At 42.5% G+C, this 25,801-nt stretch overlaps 1 protein-coding gene across 7 annotated transcripts in view; it reads right to left on the bottom strand.

Annotated features, from left to right (window-relative positions):
• ASPH (aspartate beta-hydroxylase) overlaps positions 1-25,801 on the bottom strand; it is a 253,502-nt gene that overhangs the window by 197,307 nt on the left and 30,394 nt on the right. For 3 of the 7 annotated variants that reach the window (XM_040354262.1, XM_040354260.1, XM_040354264.1), the window contains exon 2: positions 4,028-4,171. In XM_040354262.1, coding sequence (XP_040210196.1) covers positions 4,028-4,171 — 144 coding nt within the window. Of the gene's footprint in view, positions 1-4,027; positions 4,175-13,092; positions 13,373-25,801 lie in introns of those variants that run through there. The other 4 variants (XM_040354265.1, XM_040354263.1, XM_040354266.1 and 1 more) reach the window with 4 other exon arrangements.

Raw genomic sequence — 25,801 nt, forward strand, 5'->3', positions numbered from 1 at the left:
AATTTTGGCAGGGGCTGCCAACAAAAACTATTTTAAGGTGAGGTTACCACTGGGAGACTTAAAGTATAATTAAAAGGCAAAACCTTTATTTTTAGTTTTGGATAGAGTAGAGGGATTAGAACACCGATCAGTTTACTTCGCTGTCTCATCCCCAGTTAGAGAGATTCACCCTCTCTATTTTTCCCCGTTTACCATTATCATTAAAAAGTGAAAAGAAAAACCCACATTTTGGGGTGTCCCCAGAAAAATAATAGATGGGAAATCTTCCAATGGGGACACTGGTTCTGGCGACCTGGGGGCCCCCTAGAGATTGCCTTAATGTGCAGGGATTTCCACTCGCTTCCCATTTTACTGGAAGTGAATACAAATCTCCCCCCATGAGACACAGATGCCCAAAATAAACCTTTTGGGGGGGGGGGGGGGTTTTACCCTCCCTTACTTTATCCAAAATGACAAACAATGTTTTGCCTATAGTTTCAATTTAAAGTTCAGTTGAAGCCAAAAAAAAATTGGAACAAGTGGGGAAGCTTAGAACATCTTGTCAGGTTTTATTCATTTTAATAGAGGTCAGGCCTGTACACACGATATGAAAACCTGATGGAAAAAATTAGTACAATGAGCCGATCTGCCGATTTTCGGATCGTTAGGACGGTGCTTTCAACAGCCAATTTTGCTTTTTCGTCACACAAAAGCTGAATGTGCAGACTATAAAATGTATTGGATGTGAATGCATCATTTCATTAGTACGGTTTTCGTACGTGAAAAATCAGCATGACTATGCATGCTCAGAAACAAAAGAATACATACAAAACTATTCAACACATGACGTCATTTCTGATGTTGTATTATGTTGTATGAAAATTTTCGTATTGTGAGTAACCTCTTCACTTTGCTTTTATTGCTCTCCATGCCGGTTTCACCCCACAATGAAGTGAAGGAAAAATCTCCACAGTGGATTACCGATAAAAAATAAAACCTCGATGAATGCTTAAAGTAGAAGTTCACCCCAACACTAAAATTTACAGGCATCCATGACCCAACACTAACCTACCTAGCCATGTAAAGAAAAAGTTGCTATACATACCTTTGAGGCTGCTCCAGAGAGGCGTTAAAAAAAAAAAAAAAAACACTGTGTACCGTTTTCTTCTTTACAAGATAGGTTAGTCTTAGATCATGGATGCCAGTAGATTTAGAGATTTTAGCGGTAGGGTGGACTTTTACATTAATGCCATTCACAGAGTGCTGTGTCGCGACCGACTCCTGCGCACATGCACAGTAGCGACGTCATCATTCAAATGGCTGGAGCCCGCAAACCCAGAAGACCGGATGAAGATGGAAGCACTGTTAGTTAGCCCTGGATCACATAGGTACGATTTGACATGTCAAATCTACGGCATTTGCCGTCAATGGCACTGTCGTAAGCAGTGTGACGCAACTAACCGCCTTCCACTGGAGTTTTTTTTTTTAGGGCCAGTTCACACCATAAAAATGCAGTCCAAATGCTTTCCTGCATGCGTGTTTTTGATACGTTTAAGATTCTGGTGAGTTTTTGATGCAGTCCAGTGCATTCCCCCTCTTTTTTACTCTTAAATAAGGAAATGTATTCCAGTGCATTTTACAGCGTTCCAGTACAGTAAAAATGCAGCTGGTTCTATTTTTTTCCCCTGGAACTGCGGTCATTGGTGTGAACCATTGAAAACGTAAAACCTGCTTTCAATGCGTTTGCGGCAAAAAAAAAAAAAAACACAACACACACACACACACACTTGACTGCATGTAATGTGAGCTGGTCCTTAAGACAAGTCTTTTATAATGTGCTAGTATGCGATGCATAGTAGCACATTATGACATAAAAATAAAAAAAAAGTTTTGCAAGTTAAAGGCTTTAAAAACAAGGATAACAGCTCCTGCCACCTATTCTGGGCTCCCACATGAACACCTCATCAGTTCACTCAGAGTTTCATTTAAATGAAAAAACTACAACTACCATCAGCCATTGCATCGGACAGCTTGTAGTTCTCAATGAACTGCGAGGACACTGGTGTGCCCCTTCGTAGTTCATCGATTTCTTCTGATCTCAGGTAACCACCTGCTTGTACGAGGTACAGGTAGACCACCATCTTAAGAGTTTGAAGGTGCCCTGCATTGCACCTTTGATTTGCTGATCGCAGGTTTTGTCTGCAGGCTCCTTTTTTTTTTAACTGCAAATCAATGTGCATTTATTTTTTATTTAAAAGATGAAGCTATCCTTTAAGGTTGTCTTTAGAGCCTTACAGTAGCAGCAAAAAAAAAATAAAAAAATCAGCGATAAGGCTACTGGACAAAAAGCTGCTCAGTTAGCAGCTGGTTAGTGGGGCTCCTCCTAATAACAATTAAACGGAAATTACATTTATCGGCTTTCTATGAAAGAGAAACACAAATGTAAAGTGAATGTATGCAGATTAAAAAAGTTCCATCGCTTAAATAATCAGTCATGTCAAGGCCTTGAAATCGTCATGGTGTATACAGGAATTATATAAATCAACACCAATTGTGTGCCAACTTGTTCTTTTAAAAAGGAAATTGCTAGATAAAAAAAGTACATGTTTGAGTCTAAAAGCCATCATACCAGAAAGTAATAAATAAAATTATAAATTTTAAAGAGAAATGATCAACATTGAGTTTCTATAATTAGAACTGGTCAAAAAAATAACTCAATGTCAGATGTGTGCCATCCCTCCAGGGTCACAGCCTTCAAATTCCCAACACTGTAAAGCCTAGTACACATGATGAGAATATCGGACAAATGAGGGTCGGTTTTGCATGTTAGTCTCAGATCTAAAACCAATGCGTTACTAAAAAAGGTACGAAATTCTCGTAAAACAGAATACAACTTCGAAAGTGATGTATTGTATTCTTTAATTTCCGAGAATGTGTGGTCTTGGTCACACTTCTCCCCCCCATCCCCCAAACAAAAACTATACTCAATTACAAGAAAATAGTTTGTTCTGCAATCAAACAAGAACAATTTTTGTGCTTGTTGCGTCGGATATTTTTGCACGATTTGCATCGGGTCTCGAAAGCTGGAGTACTAACAAATAGATTGTTTGATAATCACTCCAAATGTGTTTTTTTCTTCCCATATGCTCATCGTGTGTACGGGGCTTCAGTCTCTTACAAACAGGAGGAAAACATGTAGGACAAAGTTCATTTAGGAGAGACAGATCAGATTTGTCAATGTTGGTAAACTTTTGGTTAAACTTATGTTTAAAGCTGAGTTCCACCCTAAAGTGCAACTTCCGCTCATCGGATTCCTAAACCCAACCCCACCCCCCCCCCCTTCCGGTGCCACAATTGGCACCTTTCGGGGGAGCGAGGACAGGATACCCATCTTTGATCGGTATCCTTTCCCACTTCTGGGAGTCTCAGCCGCGGATATTGACGCCACGGCTGGCTCTCCCTCCTCCTCCAGGGTTAGGAGGAGATAGGAGAGGCGGCCTCGTGCATGCGCAGTAGGGTTCCCAGAGTGAAGCTAAAAGGCTACACTGCCGGGTACCCTTACCCCCAGCAGTGGCAGCACCCGACAGCTGATGGAACATCAGCTGCAGGTGCCGACGTCGCTGGACTCCAGGAAAGGTAAAAGGTCCTATTATTAAAAGCCAGCAGCTGCAGTATCCGAATCTGCTGGTTTTTATTTTTTTGGGGTGGAACACCACTTTAAGTATACATTATAAGGTTAGACAAATCCCTGTTAGACAATCACTTAAAAATTGCAGCTCGCTTCTTACATCACCAGTTAAAAAAAAAAATGGCATTTATCAGTTTTAAACAAACATTCACAGAAGTGCTACTGGCTCTTACTAGAGAGTCAGTACATTGTCCACCACTTTTCAAGGCTGCCTGCTTCAGAGACAGAATCCAGACGAAGTGCAAAAGGCACAGCTTTTGTTTTTCTATAATCAATAGTTATGCTACTAGAATATAAAAAAAGTGAGTTAAAAAAAAAAAAAAAAAAAAAAAAAAAAGCCAGTTATATAGATCCTCTTACCTAGCACATCTTCATAGTCCACCAGCTCGAACCACACCACAGCTACCGATGTCCATACTCCCAAGAGTGCGATCACCATGAACCAGGTAAAGAATGAGCTACCGGAGAGGCCTCCTTTCTTCCCATTGTTGCCACTGGACCTCGCTTCTGAAAAGAATCAAAAATTATTTTTAACACAAATCAATTTAGGCATTAAATAAACCATTTATGGCATTAAGGAGAGAATTTATAAGATCAAACTAGGGGTGCACCGAATGGACATTTTGGTGCAGAAATCGAATATGCAGGATGTATAAAAACTATATTCGACTTTTTAACCATCATTATCAATTTAAATTAAATATGAATTTATTGTTGGCCATTGTCACCTTTAGTGCAAGAAAGGTCAAGAAAAATGCAGTCTGCAGTCTCTAACCATCTCTTGTATCATGTCTGCAGTCTCTTCCTTTAACACACTGCCAACAGTATTAGAAACATTTAAATTCGGTGCATCTCTAGCAGACATACAAGAAAAAGGTAGAAAGGAAGCGCCACCTAAGTGTATTATTAAAACTGTTCTTTAATAGCAGGAGTATACAATAACACTCACAAGAGGAAGCAAGTAAAAGACTCATCTGTATGATCATGGAGTCCTTAGTCCCAGGTCCTTTGAGTGCAGGAATGTAAAACTGCAGAGCGTTGTGGCTCGGTCTGGAGCCTGTCCTGTGGCAGTCAGGAAGAGGCTTGGTCCGGCGTGGAATGCACGCGACGTCACGGATCACGCGATCACTTCCAGGGTAGGGTTTCCATAGAAGGGAGAAGGCCGATTGGGCCAAGTGCTCGGAGCAAATGCTCCTTCTATTTGCCAGAAGTGGTCACGTGCGTTCCACGCCGGACAAAGCCTCTTCCGGATGGCCACAGGACAGGCTTCAGACCGAGCCACAACGCTCTGCAGTTTTACATCCCTGTACTCAATGGACCCGGGACTGAGGACTCCATGATCATACAGATGAGCCTTTTACTTACTTTCTCTTGTGATTGTATACTCTGCTATTAAAGAACTGTTTTAATACTGCACTTAGGTGGCGCTTCCTTTCTAACCTTTCCTGGTCTATAACAGAGCCAGCTCTGAGGACAGCAGCCGCCATTGAATACAATGTTATGGTTTTTAACCCTTGAACTATCCAACGCCTTATTATGGACTAATTGCTATATCCCAATCAATGTGTGCATTCATGCATTTGGCACTTACAGTTATTAATTATATTTGTCAGACATACAAGAGATTAATACAGCCTCACCAGTGCCTAGATCAGAGCTGTGACCTCTGTGCGGCACGGAAGAGATTTGAACTGCCCGGGCCGCAGTAACAATGTCCCGCCTCCTTTCCTGGAGGACTGGGCAGGCCAGGCACTCGCCAGGCAATGGGCAGCACTCGGGGCGGATCCTGCCCCCTTTCTACTCCCCCCCCCCCTTTTGGCTGATACAAAAACCAGTTTGGTGGCCGAAATGTCCCCCACATATGCAGCCATGTCCCCCCACATATGCAGCCATGTCCCCCCACATATGCAGCGCCTAGTTAATCAGCGTGCGGGGAACATTACAGCTTTCATTTGAATAGCTGTCTGTTCCCCACACCGCGCCGGGTATAGACACTCCCACTTGCTCGGGATTGGACGGGTGATCTGTCTATCAAAGTGCAGATCACCCGTCCAATCCAATCCCAAGCAAGGGGGAGTGTCTGTACGCGGCACGGAACAGACAGCTATTCAAATGAATGCTGTAATGTTCCCTGCATGCTGATTAACTAGGCGGCGGGGACGTTGCGGTATGCAACGGGGGGGGGGGGGGGGGGTAGTATCGGATCTGGCATCGGGACAACCCTAGAAGAAACCAATCTTGTTCTCAATCCTTGGCTGCACAGAGTGCAAGCTGTAGGCAAGCCTAATGTAATGTAAATAGAGCAATATTAACATTGTCCTGGATCTATGGTGACAGCTCTCAGATCACAGGTAATGTAAGGGAAAAGGCAGAGGCATTATATTTGCAAAGTTGCTTGGCATCGTTGGCTATATTAAAAAGGAACTAGTTTTAGTTATCCATCCATAGCCTCCATCAAATCGGTTCCAAAAGTATGATATTTTTGTTCAAATGTGTACACACACACACACACACACACACACACACACACACACACACACACACACTTTCTATGCACTGGGCAGACATCCCTAAACCTAGCTGATCTCAAAGAATATTGACTAAGAAGTTGTAATCCAAACAATTCACGGAAAGAGATTATTTACTTTTCTTTGCGGTTTGGATCATGTTAGGGAGATTTCCCAAAGACACAACAGAAAAAATAAAATTAAAATAATCGTAACAGTTCTCACCAAAATGCCAAATTTCTTCTGTTTAAAAGAGACGTGAAGTGTGGGACCCAAAAAAAACATCCATGCTCACCTAGTAGAGTGTAGCTGCCTGCCCCAGCTCGACGCCAACAGTTGAGCGATCAAAGATCACTGATCACTCAGTTCTTGGGTCCACTTTGAGGACAGAACAGTGCCTGCCAGTCACCGCTCTGTGCTCTGCCCCTCCAGTGTCCACTGAATTGCTGGACTGTGGAAGTGGTGGACGTAGTTGGTTCCGGCTCTGGGCTGAGCCAGCTGGTGGACAGATATCTGGGCAGATCCTGACATTGTCAGGATCCCTTCAGAGCCTGGACCGGCTCTGTGACGTCAGCTGACAGTGCACTAAATCTGGGTCATAGGGGTGCACTCCTGAAGCCCACAGGAGGAGAAGTGTAGCCAAAAGAGTTTTGCCCATAAACGATGTGGTCATTAGAACCAAAATGTCAGTAAAGTTTTGAGGTCTTTAACCTTAGGTTTGCTGGCCACTTCTGGTCTTCAAAATATTCCTTTCTATATTCAAAGCTAAAAATACAAAGAAGATTTTGGCTATAGATCTATACATACACTTTCATACAAACCAATAGCGGTCACTACACTATCAATTTAATTAGTACATATGCGTTTTTTCTAAACGTGTTAAATAAATGAAATAACTTATGGACAGCAATATTACTCCTATTTCTAAGACAGTGTTTCTCAACTCCAGTCCTCGGGGCGCACCAACAGGTCTTGTTTTCAGGCTTTCCATTATTGTGCACAGGTGATTTTATCAGTTTCACTGCCTTAGTAATTACCACAGCAGTTTGATCTGAGGGAAATCCTGAAAACATGACCTGTTGGTGCGCCCCGAGGACTGGAGTTGAGAAACACTGTTCTAAGATGACAGCTCCCAGAGAGACAAAACCCACAACTGTGCTCTCCTTGAAAAGAATGAAGACAATGTGTATCCTTCAAACAATGCAGTCTTTTCATCGCCAACAACTGTAGCCAACAGCATTGTATCCTTTCCCACATCTCAAGGACACCAAAATACAACATGCCTGAGCTGATAAAATTATCTAAAGAGACTAAAATTTCAGAAACAAAAAGGAGTATTGATTTACCAGTTCTAATCATCCCTGGTCGTTGGCATTGACACTGCATCCGTAGTCTCTACCCCCTGATAAATGCATCATCTTTTACATTGCAGCCATTGATTGATGCATTCAAGGAATAAATCCTGTGTACATTCAATGTACTGTAGTGGCAGCTCCATAACACACTGGCTGCAATTATGCCACTTGAAGACGGTCACTGCTCAAAGTGGAACCCACCACCGACCAACGGTAATCTTCCACTCAAAGGTTGACTGACAGTGTAGCACCTTCCTGTGTCATGCCCCAGGACAAAGTTTCCCCCACAGTACCTTCCTGTGTCATGCCCCAGGACAAAGTTTCCCCCACAGTACCTTCCTGTGTCATGCCCCAGGACAAAGTTTCCCCCACAGTACCTTCCTGTGTCATGCCCCAGGACAAAGTTTCCCCCACAGTACCTTCCTGTGTCATGCCCCAGGACAAAGTTTCCCCCACAGTACCTTCCCGTGTCATGCCCCAGGACCTTCCCGTGTCATGCCCCAGGACAAAGTTTCCCCCACAGTACCTTCCCGTGTCATGCCCCAGGACAAAGTTTCCCCTACAGTACCTTCCTGTGTCATGCCCTAGAGCAGGGGTGTCAAACGCAATTTCATTGTAGGCCTCATCATCATGTAGCACCCCCTTGCTTTCAGCATGGGCACTACACTAAAGTTAATGGGGAATCGGAGAGTTACTTTGCTCCCATTCGTAATTTGTTTACATTTTGGGACTTCTGTCATTCCAGAAATGTCCACTGGGTCAGTCTGTGGTCCAGGGATGTAATACCATCCCTGGCCAGCAGTTGGCGCCAGAGGGGTTCTGGCAGAGTAAGTTTCTCCAGCAGCCAATTAGAGGAGCTTTTTCCCTCACGGGGCGTGCTGGAGAGGAGTATATCTGCGACAGGTGTCATGAGTTCTAAAATCTTTGCGGGGTCCCCGTTCCAGGTGCGGCATCCACCTTCAGGGTGCGCGCATCCATGGACCCCGCCGGCGCGGCCTACCTGGCCAAAGCTGCAGACTGCATCGAACCTCATCCGGAGGTAAAAGGGGACCCCAGTGCTTCACTGAGAGAATCCCAGTCTGGGATCGGTGACGCCTCGGCTGCCAGGCTTGTGGCAGGGGTCTGTCCGGGGGCACTTCACCCACTCCAAGCAGAGTGGCGACGTGTTACAAATTGGTACTATACAGAGCAGCACTGACTAATCCATATAATATCCAGGCCTGATACTGCAAGGTTCTCTTCATCTCTTCATCAACCTTGACCTTCCCAATTTATGTTGATGTTGGCCGTGTTTGGCCTGGGAAATAAAGCATTGGAAAAACCTTTATTCACTGTCTGGACCTTCGCTCACTACCTCTGTTCTCACAACTACACCCCTAGACAATGCCAGGGTAACTCAGTAGGCCGATCCCAAATTCAACCAGCGGCTCCTTCGGGGGTGAGCGCTATAATCATTAGGATTGCCCTCAAAAAGGGCCGGTTGTATCTGTAAGATTAGATGTCCAGCACGCAATTCCCCTTACATTAGATGTCAAGAGCCACAGCACCATCAGAAGTTGAGTGCCACACTCTCCCTTACATCACAGTGCACCCCCTTTCCTTATGCTGCTACTGAGAAGAAGCTGGATGCATTGCTTGAAAGCAGAAAGTAAGCGTCTAGAGTAGGACCACAGGAAGGCTGGAGCTCTCCTGCAGCTGCAGGGAGGTGCGAGGGCCACATAAAATGGCCTGGAGGGCCGGATTCAGCCCGCAGGCCTTGTGTTTGACACCTGTGTCCTAGAGGAAGCTTCCCTCCACAGTACATTCCTGTGTTGTGCCCTAGAGCAAGTTTACCCCATAGTACCTTCCTGTGTCATGTCCTAGGGCATGTTCCCTCCCATAGTACCTTCCCGTGTCATGCTACAAAACAAGTCCCCCCCTCCAGTACCTTCCTGCGTCATGCCCCATGGCAAGTCTTTCCCATAGTAATGTCCTGTGCTATGCCCCAGTGCACGTTTCCTCCTAGTGTCATTTGATTACATGGCATCACAATACTAACTTGACTATGCATTTATTCCATCATAGGCCAACTAGGAATCGGTGCAGTTTACTTTAGGATTCCATATGTCCCCGGGGCTCTCCTATCCAACCTTGAGCCTCGTACACACGATCCTATTGTTGGCAGGGGATTGTCTGTCGACAGACTGTGGTCCTAAAATCTGAGCGCTTATACGCTGCTGAGAATTGTTGTCCCAACTTTCAGCCAATATTGGATGGCAGGCTAGTAAAATTTTCGTCGGACAGCGGTCGGTTGTCCGATTTTCATATCATCAGTACACAAGTCCGTCATACAAAAGTCGAAAGTACAAACACGCATGCTCGGAATCAATGCTCAAATCATGAAATTAGCAGAAGAGGCCCAAAGGGTTACGCTCAAGAGCTGAAATTCCTCGTAGTACGTCACCATGTTCGTGTTTGTTGGCCAACAATTGTGTACAAGACAAGATCCTGGCACACGTCCTTTGGACAAAAATCAGGATGCTCAGTTTGCCAACAATCGGATCGTGTGTATGAGGCTTTAGCGTCCTAAAAACCAAATGAAAATCCCTCACAGGTGTTTCACAATGTCTTATGCAAGCAGACCAATTACTTCCATCATCAAAGTCTTACTCCCTAGAATTATTCACAAGCCGTTTTGGTACAGTGTATTCCACCGACTATTTATATAAAAAAAAAAATTGCTTTCACTGATGCTATTTTAATAGAAGCAAAGTCAATCTGCCAGCAAAAGTGACACCAGTAGAGATCATTCTAATTTTATTTCTCGAATCACTCCCACCTAAGCCGAGTTAGCATGCCAAATGCTGTGCAAACAAGTCCAGGCAAACTGTAGGGTATAAAATAAAATAGAAATTATATTACGCGTTCCGTGAGACACACTAATCATGCTTCGATGCACAGTGAAGTATTGTTATTTTGAGTTGAATAGCACAAAAATTAGTACCAATTAGTGCTTTTTTTTCTTGGTATTTTTAACCAAATACCTTTATTACAGCTTAAAGTGGAGGTTCACCCGAAAACTTAAATTTTTAACATTAGATTGATGCTCATTTTGTCTAGGGGAATCGGGTGTTTTTTTTTTTAAATCGAAGCAGTACTTACCGTTTTAGAGAGTGATCTTCTCCGCCGCTTCCGGGTATGGGCTGCGGGACTAGGCATTCCCTATTTGATTGACAGGCTTCCGACGGTCGCATACATCGCGTCGCGATTTTCCGAAAGTAGCCGAATGTCGGTGCGCAGGTGCCGTATAGAGCCGCACCGACGTTCGGCTACTCGTGACGCGATGTATGCGACCGTCGGAAGCCTGTCAATCAAATAGGAACGCCCAGTCCCGAAGACCATACCCGGAAGCGGCGGAGAAGATCGCTCTCTAAAACGGTAAGTTCTGCTTCGATTTTAAAAAAACTACCCGATTCCCCTTGACAAAATGAGCATCAATCTAATGTAAAAAAAAAAAAAAAATTTCGGGTGAACTCCCGCTTTAATGTTAAAGCCAAATAGTTATGGAGATGCTTTGTACTGCGATATTAAAAAAAAAAAAAAAAGAGCCCACACACCACCACACACACTCTTTAACCTCCCTGGCGGTATGATTCTTTCAGAAAAAACATGCTGAAAGCGGTACCATTATTTGCAAGGAAATTTGGCGTTTTATATTGTAGGTCTGTAATTTTTAGAAATAACTCACTTAAATCTGACCAAACAAGATTCTAATAGGCATCCCGGGTATGAGATTTTTTTAAAAACAAAATTATAAATTATAATATAATAAATAATTATAAATAATTATAACAAATAATAATATAATTATAATAAAAATTATTCAATAATGTAATCAAATCAAAATCACTGAAATTTTTTCAGTTGCAGAATTGTCGCTGTCATTATTTTTTTTTTTTATGACAAATTTCCCCACAAATCGCTATCGCACAATTCTGCAAGTGATTATAATTTATTATCGCTGTTTTTTAGCTGATCTAAAACTATTTTTGACATAAAGGGACACTTTTGGTTGCTATGGACAATCTACAGTTTGCAGGGAGAAAGAAACGTTTTTATTATATAAAATGACATGCATGACACAGGACAGACCACTAGGGACAAGGGGGGTGTGTTTTTTTTACATACAGTACTGTAATCTATAAGATTACAGTATACTGTATGTAAAGTGTTTGTTTACTTTTTTGAATTTGGCGCCGTTCTCCGTCCCCGTGCGTCGTAACGTCGCAGGGAACGGAGATCGGCGTCACACGGAGGCACTGTGTGAATCGAGCGAGGTCCCGCTCGCTCACACAGCGCGGTGGCATCGCTGGATCCAGGGACAAGGTAAGTAAACCATGCCTGTGGATCTAGCGAGGCAAGCCCGAGTCTGACTCGGGGTTACCGCTCGCAGCAGGAAAATCTAACCCCGAGTCAGACTCGGGAATACCGCCAGGCAGGTTAAGCACATAAAGTATTTCAGTTACTATATATAGCAATTCGCAAAATGAAAAAAATTCACCACCCTATTTGGTAACAAAATACTGATGACATAAAAGGTACTCAAAAATCTATTTTTTTTTGGGGGGGGGGACGACGACATGTTTTGAAGACGACATTTCCTCTGCCGGACCCGAACGTACATTTATTCCATATTACCGTTCTCCTGGCACTTGTAGTGTACGGTGCCTACAATAGTCCGGTAACAAAACTGCACACTCTAAAGCCCCATACACACCATCAGATTATCTGCAGATTTTTGTCTTCAGATTTACCAAAACCATGTAGTACAAGGGCCTGCCTGATTGCATACAAATTGAAACTCTTAAGGTTTGACCTCATATTATATGGTTTTGGTAAATCTGAAGACAAAAATCTACAGATAATCTGATGGTGTGTATGGGGCTTTAACCGGGAGAGGAAAAATTTGCCTAAACTGGTACAGCCTAAAAGCCCGGAGACACATTTGAACTGGGTCTTTCCGATACGAAAACGAAATGAAGACTTAAAAAAAACGAGAGGCCTCAGCTGTAACTTTGAGGGTGAATCAGCTAGATGGCTCTTGGACTGTTCTGGGGTCAATGTAGATGGAAACCAAAAAAAGTTGTTATGTCAAAACACAAAAGGGGTATAATTAACGAAGCAGTGAATGCGACACCAAGCATTCGCTGTGGTGAATCTCAGTTTAAAAATATATATATATTATTATTATTATTATTATTATTATTATTATTATATATATTTTTTTTTTTTAATAATATTATTAATAATAATAACATGTATAATACATTTTAAATATAACACACACTATAATAAAAAAAAAAAAATTTTTTTTTTTTTTTTTTTACATATGTATTGTAATACACACAGAAATGTTGTCAGTACATACGACAATAGCAGCAAAGGCCCCTTGAAGGCATAAACGCTACATTACACTTGATGCATTTATTCCTATTTCCGTTGCCTTGCAAACCTCAAAGCCTTCACTTTGAATTTTTATCTCAGACTATAAAAGCAATTTCTCCTTCCACATGAAATGCAGTACCTGTATCTTCAGCCATGCCTCAGGCACGGTGTGCCCATAGAGATCTGGGAAATGATCACCCAAGGAAAGTCCTCAGCTCCTGAAAGTAAAGCCCAAGAAGAGAACCAGCATCCCCCATCCAGCAGGGGTGAAATGGCTGTGCGCAGTCAAGTCAGCTAGATTCCGAAACTAGACCTGCCCCGCAAGGCTGCTGGAAATCTATTAATAGGAGTCCTGCCTTCTGGAGCCAAACTCTTGCAGGCACTCATATGGAAATCCTGCGCTATATAACAAGTAGGCTACAAATGTTTAACTCCTTCCCATCCAAAAAAAAAAGAAGAAGGACGACCCGATACTGTATGCTGGCAGTTCCAAGCAAAGTGTGCCAGTGTTCTTGGCATACCACATAGCAGATGATGAAAAGCGCGTGCAATCAGCTCTGCACCATATAATCCAGGACTATTTGAAGAGCGAATTAGAGCAGACTGCTGTACAGCTGGCTCCGGCCACATATATCCAATCAATCCATTTACTTTAGTGCTTCGCTTCAACAGCAACTGCAGAACCTGCCCAGAAATAAAAGCTCTGTTGGCATTTTCCTCTACAAGTCTAAACAATCTTTCATCAATGGAACATGCACCCAAAAACAGGACGGAAATCCTGCTACGGTTTATACAGAACGTCGTGAATTATTCCATTAGTTTTTTTTAACACGCTAGGTAAAAAATAGTCAGTGACAAACTGGGATAAAAAAAAAAAAAAAAAAAAAAGAAAAACCCCCTCTCACTATAAAACTTAAGCAAAAAAACAAAAGTATTGACTGTAAAAATAAAAAAATAAAAAATAAAACTAGCAGGGCAGTTACATGACAGTCTAGGTCTACCACAGTTGTGTACTTTTAAAGGGTCCCTTGACCACAGGTGCATCTGTGAGCAATTTAGATGACAGTTTAAAGCAGGAAAAGTGGTCAATATTGACAGCCAAAGGGTCAAATATTTTTTTTTTATAATATATATATATATATATATATATATATATATATATATATATATATATATATATATATATATATATATCACACACATACACACACTGTATTTGCTGGCGTATAAGACTACCTTTTACACTTAAAAAAACTGTCCAAAAAGCAGGGGTCGTCTTATACGCCGGGTCAGCTGCTCGGATGCCTGCTGGATGTGCGGTAATATACCGCTTACCCAATGCCAGTGAGCGATGTATTCAAATGAATAGAGCCTGCTTGGATTGGGATACCAACCTCTGCCACTCCGAGTGCCTACATACAGTAGCCTGCTCGGATTGGCTTTGAGAGTCAGAGAGGCGTGGGCAGATGTTACAGCCTCTGCCAATCCAAGCAGGCTTTGTATTCATTATTAGAATACACCGCTTGCCATGATTGGCTCCAGCAAGAAGGAAGAAGAAGAATATGGCTCCAGAAGAAAGAAATATGAAACATCAGAATGGGGGTCGTCTTATATGGCGAGTACAGGCAAAAAAGCTGTGGAGAAGGGTCAGACCTGGAGTTGCAGACTAACAACCAAGAGTGCATGGGCAGGTCACAGAACAGTTGTGCTACATTTTCTGTTTACATGTGCCATCTGTTTCACAGACCAAAGCTGGAACAGAACAAACACGCCAACGAACTTTGACCTCCTGCATTTAAATACATCTTAGTGTAGTGCTCCCCAGACTACCAGCAATAAATCAATATTGGGTGCTACCGTTTACCTATACAGCATGTCCAAACAGGTCTGTCTTTGTTATACCTGCTAATGTACAAAAAAAAAAAAAAAAAAAACAACCCCCACACAACACACCCCGAACAACCCCCCACCCACACGCTTGCCGACCGCCTAACTGGGAATTTACGATATGACTGACTTTGGTTAAATACGGGGTTGTGGCTGCAGCTATATGCCATAACCCCAGTATCCCCCCCCCCCCCCCTTAGGCAGCCAGCTTTCAGATAAAAGCGGTCCTTACAGCAGATTTTCCTGGGAACCATCCAGCATTGGCAGTGTTTTCCCATAGAGATACGCCATGGCAAGATAGTCACCAGTCACCACTCATCTCTATGCCCTTGGAGGACCGGAGCAATGCCATGACGTCACTACCGGTTCTCGGGCCATGTAAACTTGTTTTTTCCCCCTATAAAAAAAAAATCTTTTGCTTTCAAGGGTAAAAAAAAATTATTTGGCATCTTAGAGACTCCAGATCTTTTCACGAAGAGGACCTGTCATGCTTTATTGTTAATCACGAGGGATGTTCACATTTATTGCGATAGCAAAAAAATATAATAAAATTGGAAAGCACCCCCATGTGCAATAGCTGAATGCATACATAGGCAACGCCCACATATGTAAACAGTGTTTGCACCACATGTGAGGTGTCGCCACAAACGTTAGAGTGAAAGCAATAATTCTAGCACTAGACCTCCAACTCTAAACTGGTAACCTGTAGAAAATGCTTTAGCCCCGGTTCACACTGGGCTCCCGATTGTCAGTCCCGATTTCAGCCTCAATTATAGGCAACATCTGTGCAGGTTTCTGCACAGATGTCAATGTAAATCGCGTCCCAAAACCGCAAAAAAGTAGTACAGAAACTTTTTGAAATTGATTAGGATGGTGCCATTGCCGGAAAATGCTGCAGATTTCACATGTCAAATCGCACCAGTGTGAACCAGGGCTAAAAGCTGCATTCACACTTTAGCAATTTGAATCGTAGGTAGATTTTGCTGCGATTCTGCAAGCGATTTGAAAGCGCAGATGTGTAAATGACAAATTGCAGGACTCACATATGAGATGCCATTCAATAGAATGAAACCTAAAATCGCGCTGCGGGTCTGCCACGATAAATTCTGCTGCAATCACAGCGAACACGCATTGCGTGAAGCATTTCGCCCAAAAGTAGCTCCAAACTCTTTTTGGAGCGACATGCTTCACGAGATGTGGGTTGCAACGATTGCAACGTAATTGCAGGAGATCCGCACCGAGATTTTAGGTGTCAAATGAAAAGGCATCTCAAAAACGTGAGTGCCGCAATTCACACGTGCGCTTTCAAATTGCAGCAAATCTCCCCACGATTCAAAATGCTAAAGTGTGAATGCACCCTAAATGTGCACCCTGGCATGATATTGCAGAGCGTTAAACTGAGGAAGAAAATACAGGATACATTTTAGAAGGTGACCAGCTGCTCTACATAAGTTGTAGTAGGATGAGCCCAGCTTCCCCTCCTGCTCACAGAAGATCCAGTGGGATGCCAAGCGCCATGAATCAGAATGCTCACATGTGACAGGTGCTCTGTGCAGGTGACTTATCTCCTCAAGTGTAGCAGAACATTAGGAATTACAATTACTACAGCCATTGTCACCATGCCAATTCATTTCATAACGGATAGGAAAGAAAATTGTTTGACTATGTAGGTATAGGTCTGAAGGAGGGGGGGGGGGGGGGGGAGCACGGCACACTAGCCTAGTACATTATCCAATGTATTTATTGAAGGAATAGTGATAAAAAACATATAGATGTCTAATCTAAAACATTGCCGTAATGAAAGCTCAGGCCACATGTGTGGCTATTCACCACGACCTCCAGCCAAGGAAAGGTGACCCAAACTAGTACCCAATTGGCCAACGTGTTTCGAAGGACCAACCTTTTTCTTCAGAGTCTAGTGTGAAAAAAAAAAAAAAAAAAAAAAAAAACATTTATACCTTAGACACGCCCACAACCTGAGATGGGAGCCATGGACCCGCCTCCCAAATATGGAATATGGAATAGGGATGGGGAGATGACGCCAATTATAAGCCTGCATGCCATCATGAGGACACTGGAGCATTAGGGAGCCATATTGGCATGTCCATGATAAAATTATATTATGTACCACACACACCTTGGGATTGAAAGCATTTTGCAAGACAAGCAACGTTTTTATAAATTTTGACTTGATATACAAGTGATGTCTTGATATAAAAGTAGCGTCATGTCACTACCGAGTATAAAAGAGAAGAGAGGAGCCTCCAAGTGTAGCAATATGGTTATATCTAATGGAGGTACAACATTTAGCAACTCACATGGTTGACAATTAAAACAGGCGCATCTGCAGTATGCAGGCATCCGGGTAAAGCTGTCCACATAGCCCACCCTCTCCTCACTGCCATTTGACATGGTCCCTTCCACGCTGCGCTCCACAAGCGGTTCAAGCCTCGCTTTCAGATCCTCCTACTGCAGGGTAGTCTTCCCATTCACGATTGCAAACAGACATTGGTGAGAGCTGGCGGTACCGGGGATATATTGCTACACTTAGAGGTGCCTCTCTTTTTTATGCTCTGTAGATAGTGTGTGAGTGAGTGAGTGAGTGAGTGAGTGAGTGAGTGAGTGAGTGAGTGAGTGAGTGTGTGTGTGTGTGTGTGTGCGCGAGTGTGTGTTAAAAAAAAAAAAAAACACTCACCCACAACACAAAAACATGTGAAGATGTAAAGGGCACAGCAAAGATCACTGCAGTGATAGACCACTAGATGTACACTGAGCGTAAAGGGCAGGTAATTATCAGTGACTTTTTTAAACCAAAAGACATGTAGCAGAATACATTTTGGCCTAAATTTATGACAAGGTCTGATTATTTTCTAACAAAATGCAGAACTGCACACGGAATGCAGGGATTGTGGCATAAGTGAGCCCTAAAAGGAAGGCTGCTTGCATTACCCCATGTCATTCTTCCTGTCCGACCTTTACTGATCCACAAAGCTTTCATTAAATAAAAGGATCAGTTAAATGTAATGATCACATCAGCCTTCCCCTGCCAAGGATAGGCCATAAATTCTGCCGTACAGCAAGGAAGTGATAAACAGGAGCAATGAGGTGGAATATGAGAAAGGTTAACTGCAAAGTTTGGCTCCAATCATAAATTCCTCCCTCTACTGTTCAAACATAGTACTACAACTGAATAATCGTTGGTAGGAACATTTTATTCTTTCTATTAAATTGTGTTCAAAAGCCGAAAATATTTTGTTCAGAACTGCTATTCGAATGGATTCCCAGATGTAATAAATAGGGATCATTATATGTACGATTCAGAAAAAAAAAAAATATTTTTATCCAGGTTCTTTGAATTTGTCACAAAACAGTTGAAAACAAATGTTGGTTCAAAAATAAAAAAATAAAATAAAAAATTCTACTAGTGTAGGCCAGCTTTAAACCCACCTGACAGACAATGTGGCTGCTTTGGATTCTGGACACGGGTTAAAGAAAAAAAAAAAAAACAAACAAACACACACACACACACACACACACACACACACACACACACACACACACACACACACACACGGAAATGTTGGTGCCAAAACCAAAAATGCAGGATGCACTGCCGAAAATGGAAAATTACAGGTCTTTAAAATGTATATGTGCAGTTGTATTATATTCAACTTTTTAAATAAAATCATGAATTTAAAATGTATATAAAATTTGTCGCCCATTATCGGCTCCTTTAGCGCAAGAAAAGCTCAAGACAAGCTCAAGAAAAATGCATCCCTTTAAAAATGCTATGTAGGTCTTCACACTGGTCCCGCTTCTGTAGTGGTGTTAAAACTCCTGCTTTCTGCATTTTTGGTCAGTTAACCAAAAAAAAAAAAAGCAGCAAGAACACACGTTACGTTTGATACCTTTGCGTCATATGGCCTATGAAAAACACACCATAAGTAATACCTCGTCAAATTACACGCATTCCCGATGCCTTTAAATTGCCACCTTTTCTTTAAATGGTAAAATGCCAAAAACAGCATTTTCAGACGATATGCTGCGGCCGCCAAAATTTTGGTTCATCTCCAATAATATTATTATTAATAATAATATTATTATTATCATTAACATATACTTTTCCAAGTTAGATGCAGCCTGATTTGCGTCAAATGTTATAGCTGAGCTGCTTGATAAAAGTATTCTTTACATTATTTACCATATCAATATGGTAAAGTATTCATTAGCTAAGCATTCATGGAGAGCTGCTGCAAAATGCCAGATGAATTGCAGTACTTACACCTGACAGGCCAGTCCTCAGGTTCGAACATGGTCACATGAAGAAGAAAGTTAGAACGTCAACCCTGTGTAAGCTCCAACACAGAGCTTACACAGTATGACTCCAGAGCATAATCTGCAGGAACAGTCAGCCTCGCATTGCCTTCAATGGGACTACCTTCCCACAGCTAATCGCCAGGAGCCCCAGAAGAGTCTGCCGCACGCAAGCAGTAATTGTCCCATTCGCTAGCATGAACGCGGCCTTACAGAGAAATACAGTCAGGATAGAATCCGCAGTAAAAACATAAACATGGAGGTTCTGTACGCCTAGTTCTAGTGGAGCAAGAACCATCTGATTTATGCGTCAGGATTAGGACATGTGCACTGCTGAAAAATTTGTTTTAGTTTTATTCGTTTTTTCGTGTCAATCGTCATCGCAAGTCGAAAAACCCGAAGAATAACTAAACTAATAACTTAAAATTATAAGTATTAACATTTCTTTTAAAATCTTGGTGAACACAGCAAATACGAATTTATCTGAAGTTACCAACAAACCGAAATAACGAATGTTGCATCTAAATGAATGGAACAGAATAAATGAAAGGAAGAGGGGAATGGCAGCCTCTAGCCCCCCTTTTCCTCATGGGAAAGTGGCGGGAGAAGGGTTCAGAAGGCCCCCTTTGGAGCCTGTTGCTCTCAGGGAGTTTTTGGCGGGCTCACAGGTCTGAGGGGATAAGGTATAGTGACCTCTCTGTGACCTGTGAAAGCCCGCTCAAAATATAGGTTCAAATTCAGGTCATCTATCTGGCCCAGGGAAAAGCCCGCGCAAATTGGGTTTAAACTAGTTAGATCTGGCAGGAGTTAGGGCTATATAAAGCGGGTTCCGTTGGAGAGGGCTCAATCGCTTCAGAGGACAGAAGAACTGTGGTGTTCTCCCCCACCCCCCCTTGTTTTTATTATGTCGCGGCTGTTATGTGGTTGGGTCACCTTTGCGTCTTGCAAAGGGGGACAAGCTTTAATTTTAAGATATTATAATAAATAAAGCTTTATATAAAAAAAAAAGAGAAATAATGCTTATGCTGTTTTGATGAGTGCTTTGTGTAAGTTGGTTTGGGTAATTTTTTGCAGCCTGAGCCGTAGTGGCTAGGCTTGCTAAAGTTATATATATTTATATCTTAATTGTTTACCCAATAGTTATTTATTTACTTATTTATTTATTTATTATTAAAACCAATAATAAACATCCGCTGCCTTTAATATCCACTGAGTTGTCTGCTGTCAATTTCTTTCTATTTAAAGTTTTTTTAAAGTGAATTTTATTTACTGTCTACTTTCCCATAAAGAACCAATTAATAATCATGTTTTATGTGCTATTCGTTTAGATATGGCATTCGTTTTTCTGGATAACTTGTAACTTTGGATAAACTCATATTCGTTACGTTCACCAATAGCCAAATTTGAAAGGAAATTCCAATACCTATAATTTAATAGTTAAAGTTATTGTTGGTTAGTTATTATTTGAGCTTTGAAATTTCAGATTTTTGAAATTCTTAAAAAAATATTTTTTATAATATATACATATATATCACACACACACACACACACACACACACGCACGGCAGTTTCTCCCATTCTTCTTTGCAGGACCTCTCAAGCTCCATGTTGGATGGGGGATCGTTGGTGCACAGCCATTTTCAGATCTCTCCAGAGATGTTTAAGCTCTGGCTTGGCCACTCAAGGCCATTCACAGAATTGTCCCATAGCCACTACTTTGTTATCTTGGCTGTGTGCTTAGGGTCGTTGTCCTGTTGGAAGATGAACCTTCTCCCCAGTCTGAGGAGCAGGTTTTCATCAAGTATGTCTCTGTACATTGCTCCATTTATCTTTCCATCAACCCCAACTACTTTCCCAGTTCCTGCTGCTGAAAAACATGCCCACAGAATGATGCTGCCATCACCATGCTTCACTGTAGGCATGGTATTGGCCAAGTGATGAGCAGTGCCTGGTTCCTCCATACAGGATGCTTGCCATTCTTGGTTTCATCAGACCAGACCATGAGAAACAAAATTCTCTGAAAGTCCTTCAAAAGCCTTTTGGCAAAACTCCAGTTGGGCTGTCCTGTGCCTTTTTACTGATGAGTGGCTTCCACCTAACCACTCTACCATACAGGCCTGATTGGTAGAGTGCTGCAAAGATGGTTGTTCTGGAAGATTCTTCTCTCCCCACAGAGAAATGCTGGAGCTCTGTCAAAGTGACCATCGGGTTCTTGGTCACCTCCCTGACTAAGGCCTTCTCCCCGATCGCTCAGTTTGGCTGGACGGCCCGCTCTAGGAAGAGTCCTGGCGATTCCAAATGTCTTCCATTTATGGATGGAGGCCACTGTGCTCATTGGGACCTTCAATACGGCAGGCATTTTTCTGTACCTTTCCCCAGATCTGTGCCTCGATACAATCCTGTCTCAGAGGTCTCTATAGACAATTCCCTGGACTCCATGACTTGGTTTGTGCTCCGACATGCACTGTTAACTGTGGGACGATAAATAGACAGATGTGTGCCTTTCCAAATCATGTCCAATCAACTGAATTTTCTCCAATCAAGTAGTAGAAACATCTCAAGGATGATCGGTGGAAACAGGACGCACCCCAGCTAAATTTTGAGTGTCATGGCAAAGGCTGTAAAAACGTATGTACATGCGATTTTTTTTTTAACATAGATTTCAAACAAACTTCTTTCACGTGGTTATTATGCGGTATGGTTTGTAGAATTTTGAGGAAAACGATGAAGGTAATTTTGGAATAAGGCTTTAACATAACAAAATGTGGAAAAAGTGAAGCACTGAAAACTTTCCGGATGGTGTGTGTGTACACACCTGGTATTTAAGAGTGACTCTAAGACACCGTAAAATACCAAACATGGTATACTCATCTGCTCTGTGCAATGGATTTGCACAGAGCAGCCCCAGTCTGCTGGCGATCTGGACACCTTCACAGCAATCCGCTGGCTAAGGGGGCATAAAGGCCTGCTCCCTAGCCAGCCCTGTGTGTCCATTGATACGCAAAAGTATCTCAGCCCCACCCCCTCCTCACTGGCTGTAGCCAACAGGAGACGAATGGATCCCACTTCTGCCTCTGTCCAATGAGCAGAAAGAGAACTGAGAAAGCTGCTGCTCTTGTGCACATCACTGGATCAAGATCAGGCTCACTGTTGGGGTGGGGGGGGGGGGGGCAGAAGCTGCATGCAGAAGTTTTTTTTTTTTTTTAACCATGCTGTCAATAAGGCCCCTTTCACACTGGGGCAGAAGCCGCGGTGGCGGTAGAGCGCCGCTAAAAATAGAGGCTTTATACCGTCGGATTTGCCGTGGGATTCGGCCGCTAGCGGGGCGGTATTAACCCCCGCTAGCGGCCAATAAAGGGTTAATACCGAGAGGCGCATTGCAGGCGGTATTGCCGCGGTTTCCCATGGTTTTAAATTGGAAGGAGCGGTATACACGCCGCTCCTCTCACCGCTCCAAAGATGCTGCTGACAGGAGATTTTTTTCTTTCCCGCCAGCGCATCGCCTCAGTGTGAAAGCCCTCGGGCTTTCACATTGAGGTTGCTGGGCAGGAGTTTTTCAGGCGGTATAGCAGCGCTATTTTTAGCACTGTACCGCCTGAAAAACTCCTCAGTGTGAAAGGGGTCCAAGTTTCTCTCATCAGCTCCCTATTGGTCTGTTATAATAATAATAATAATGCATTAAATTATATTTTTATCTGTTGGACAAGTGCAAAAAACAAAAAGCCTTTTATGGAGAAGATGGGGGAGGTGCTCTGTAATTCTAACATATTCCCGATCTCTAGGACAGGGAGTTAACAGAAATTCCTGGTAAAAGAAAAAAATAAACACTTGAAGGGAAAAAAAAAAAAAAAAAAAGTGTGAAAATTGAAAAACAAATACAGTCACCACATCTAAGGAACAGCAAGCTGCAAAACATTGAATTTGTTCTTGGATTAGATCCAGTAACTCCTTTTGTCCAGTTTCTGAGAGAAGAATGTCTGTCCGGATAATGCAGCCAATAGCAGCACTCAGTCCTGGATAGAACTCACATCTAAAAGAAGAGCAACCTCAGAGGTCAGGACAGTCAATGACTAGAAATTGCTGATTGGCACTTTATGAAGCCGACATAGAAGAAAAACTGCTGACACACTTTATACTGGCGTCTATGGAGGGAATTGTGATACATGAGGTGTCATCCACTTTATCCCCCGGGCAGAAGAAAAGGTCACAAAAAGATACAAGTAATGAAAAACTTCAAAAGTCCAGTATAAAAAGATGGCAAACATTTACCATGCATTTGGTTCGCAGCAGCGTGGACTCCCTACTTCCAACTTAAAGCAGCCATTTATATAATAATAAAAAAAAAAAGTAGAGTATGTATGTATGTATGTATGTATGTATGTATGTATGTATGTATGTATGTATGTATACACACACACACACACACACACACACACACACACACAATTGCAGCTTACCTGTCCTTAGATGCGATTACTACATTAGTATCGTCATTTAGGCTGCTGCGAATTCAAAATCGCGGTAAAAATCGCGATTTCGGCCGCGATTTAAGAGACATCTGTGCAGTGTTCAATGTAAATCGCGGCCCGAAATCGCAAAAAGTAGTACAAGAACTACTTTTTGAAATCGGTGCAGCGCCGCAGATGCGGCGTCGCACCAATTAGGACAGTGCCATTGCCGCCGATTTGACATGTGAAATTGCATCTCAAATCGTACCCAGTGTGAACCTGGGCTTAATGTTGTTTTTACTTTAATCTGGTGATCCTGCCACAAACACTTCCTGTCCTAGGATGACCATAGGGTTGATGTACACATTGATAGCTGAGGACAATGTTAGCTGATAACATGGTAGTGCTGGCAGAGAGCCCAGGAAGTTCTCAAAAATAAAAAATTAGGCCAGGATCAGAAATAAATACTATAGTATTGTTTTGATCTAACAGATATAATAAAACACCAAATTGTAGATTTACTAGCCCTAAAGAAAGCAAACCCAAGCCATTGATGAGGTTTGCATATACACTATAATGTCAAAAGTATTGGGACACCTGCCTATGCGCACGCACACACACGAACCTGTTCCTTACGGAGTCATTGTAAAATGACGTCGGCAGGAACCTTTCATCCCTCTGGGTGGACATCCTGGGCGGGGACCCGGTACGCGTGCCTGGCGGCTGCCATGTCCACCAGGCACCTGCGATTGCCCGTTTTCACAGCAGGACCGTGGATCTGTGTGTGTAAAGATCCACGTCCTGTCAGAGGAGAGGAGACCAATGTGTTCCCAGTACAGAGGAACACAGATCGATCTCCTCCCCTTGCGAGTCCCCTCCCCCTACATTTAGAATCACTCCCTAGGGAACATATTTAACCCCTTGATCGCCCCCTAGTGTTAACCCCTTCCCTGCCAGTCACATTTACACAGTAATCAGTGCAGTTTTATAGCTCTAATCCCTGTACAAATGGTCCCAAAAACTTGTCAAAAGTGTCCGATATGTCCATCGCAATGTTACGGTCACAATAAATAAAAACAAAATATAACACCACATACACATACACACACACACACACACACACGCGCTGATCGCCGCCATTATTAAATATGTAGAAGAATACGTATCGGACAGGAGATTACAAAATTAATAAAAAACAAACACACACACACACACACACACACACACACACACCAGAACGCAGCAAAAACATGCATGAAAAATAGACCCGGACAGTTCCATTTTTTCAGCACCAATACAATCAGTTCTGTTGAGTTTCTGCACCAGAAACGAATTGGAACTGACTGCATGGTGTGAACAAGAGCCATTGGAATACATGGAAAACACGGTGCATGCATTTTGTGCAAAAACAAAGCGCACGGAACTGCGTCTGGTGTGAACTAGCTCTAAAGGTTTATATCACGCTGTATGCATTTCTCAGATGTGGAAGTTGCTAGAGGATTCTAACCAAGATACTCACAGTGTTTTCCAGTGCTAGAAAAGACTTCTTTGCAATGCAAATGGAATTATTAATGTGCTCACTTTAGACTCAAAACAGCTTATTTTAATAATACAAACAATGTAAAACGTCAATGTCAGGCATTGGGGCTGCTGGTTAAAAATCGGGGTCACATTCCTCACACCATGCAATGTCGCCAATCATCAAAAGACAGCTCTTCGAATGTTACCATCTGCAATAGGATTTCATGCAAACAGAGCAATCCACATGAAAGCACAGCACCCAATACACACAATTACCAGGGGGCTCGTTTTCCAGTCTTCAGGCTTGTCACAAAAATCTGAATATATGAATAAGTGAACAGAAAAAGCAACATTAAATATCCCATAAAAGAAGGGGAAAAAAAAAAAACACAAACACCACAATAATTTAACCCTATGTTTTTGTATAATGTAAAAGTAAATCATTCAGTAGAGGTTGAACACCCCCCCCCCCCCCCGTGTACATGAAGTCTAATGCCGCGTACACATGAGCAGTTTTTGACATGCCAAAACCCTAAAACTAAAATCAGGTCTTCTGCCTTCCCAGACAGGACTAGGCCATGTTGCAGGCACATGTAAAGCGCAGGACTGGAGGGATAAAAATATAAAATCTTTCGATGGTAAAACGGCTCCCGTATAATACAGTGTGTGTGTTTTACA

The sequence above is a fragment of the Rana temporaria genome, chromosome 5 (assembly GCF_905171775.1).
Source record: "Rana temporaria chromosome 5, aRanTem1.1, whole genome shotgun sequence".
NCBI lineage: Eukaryota > Metazoa > Chordata > Amphibia > Anura > Ranidae > Rana > Rana temporaria.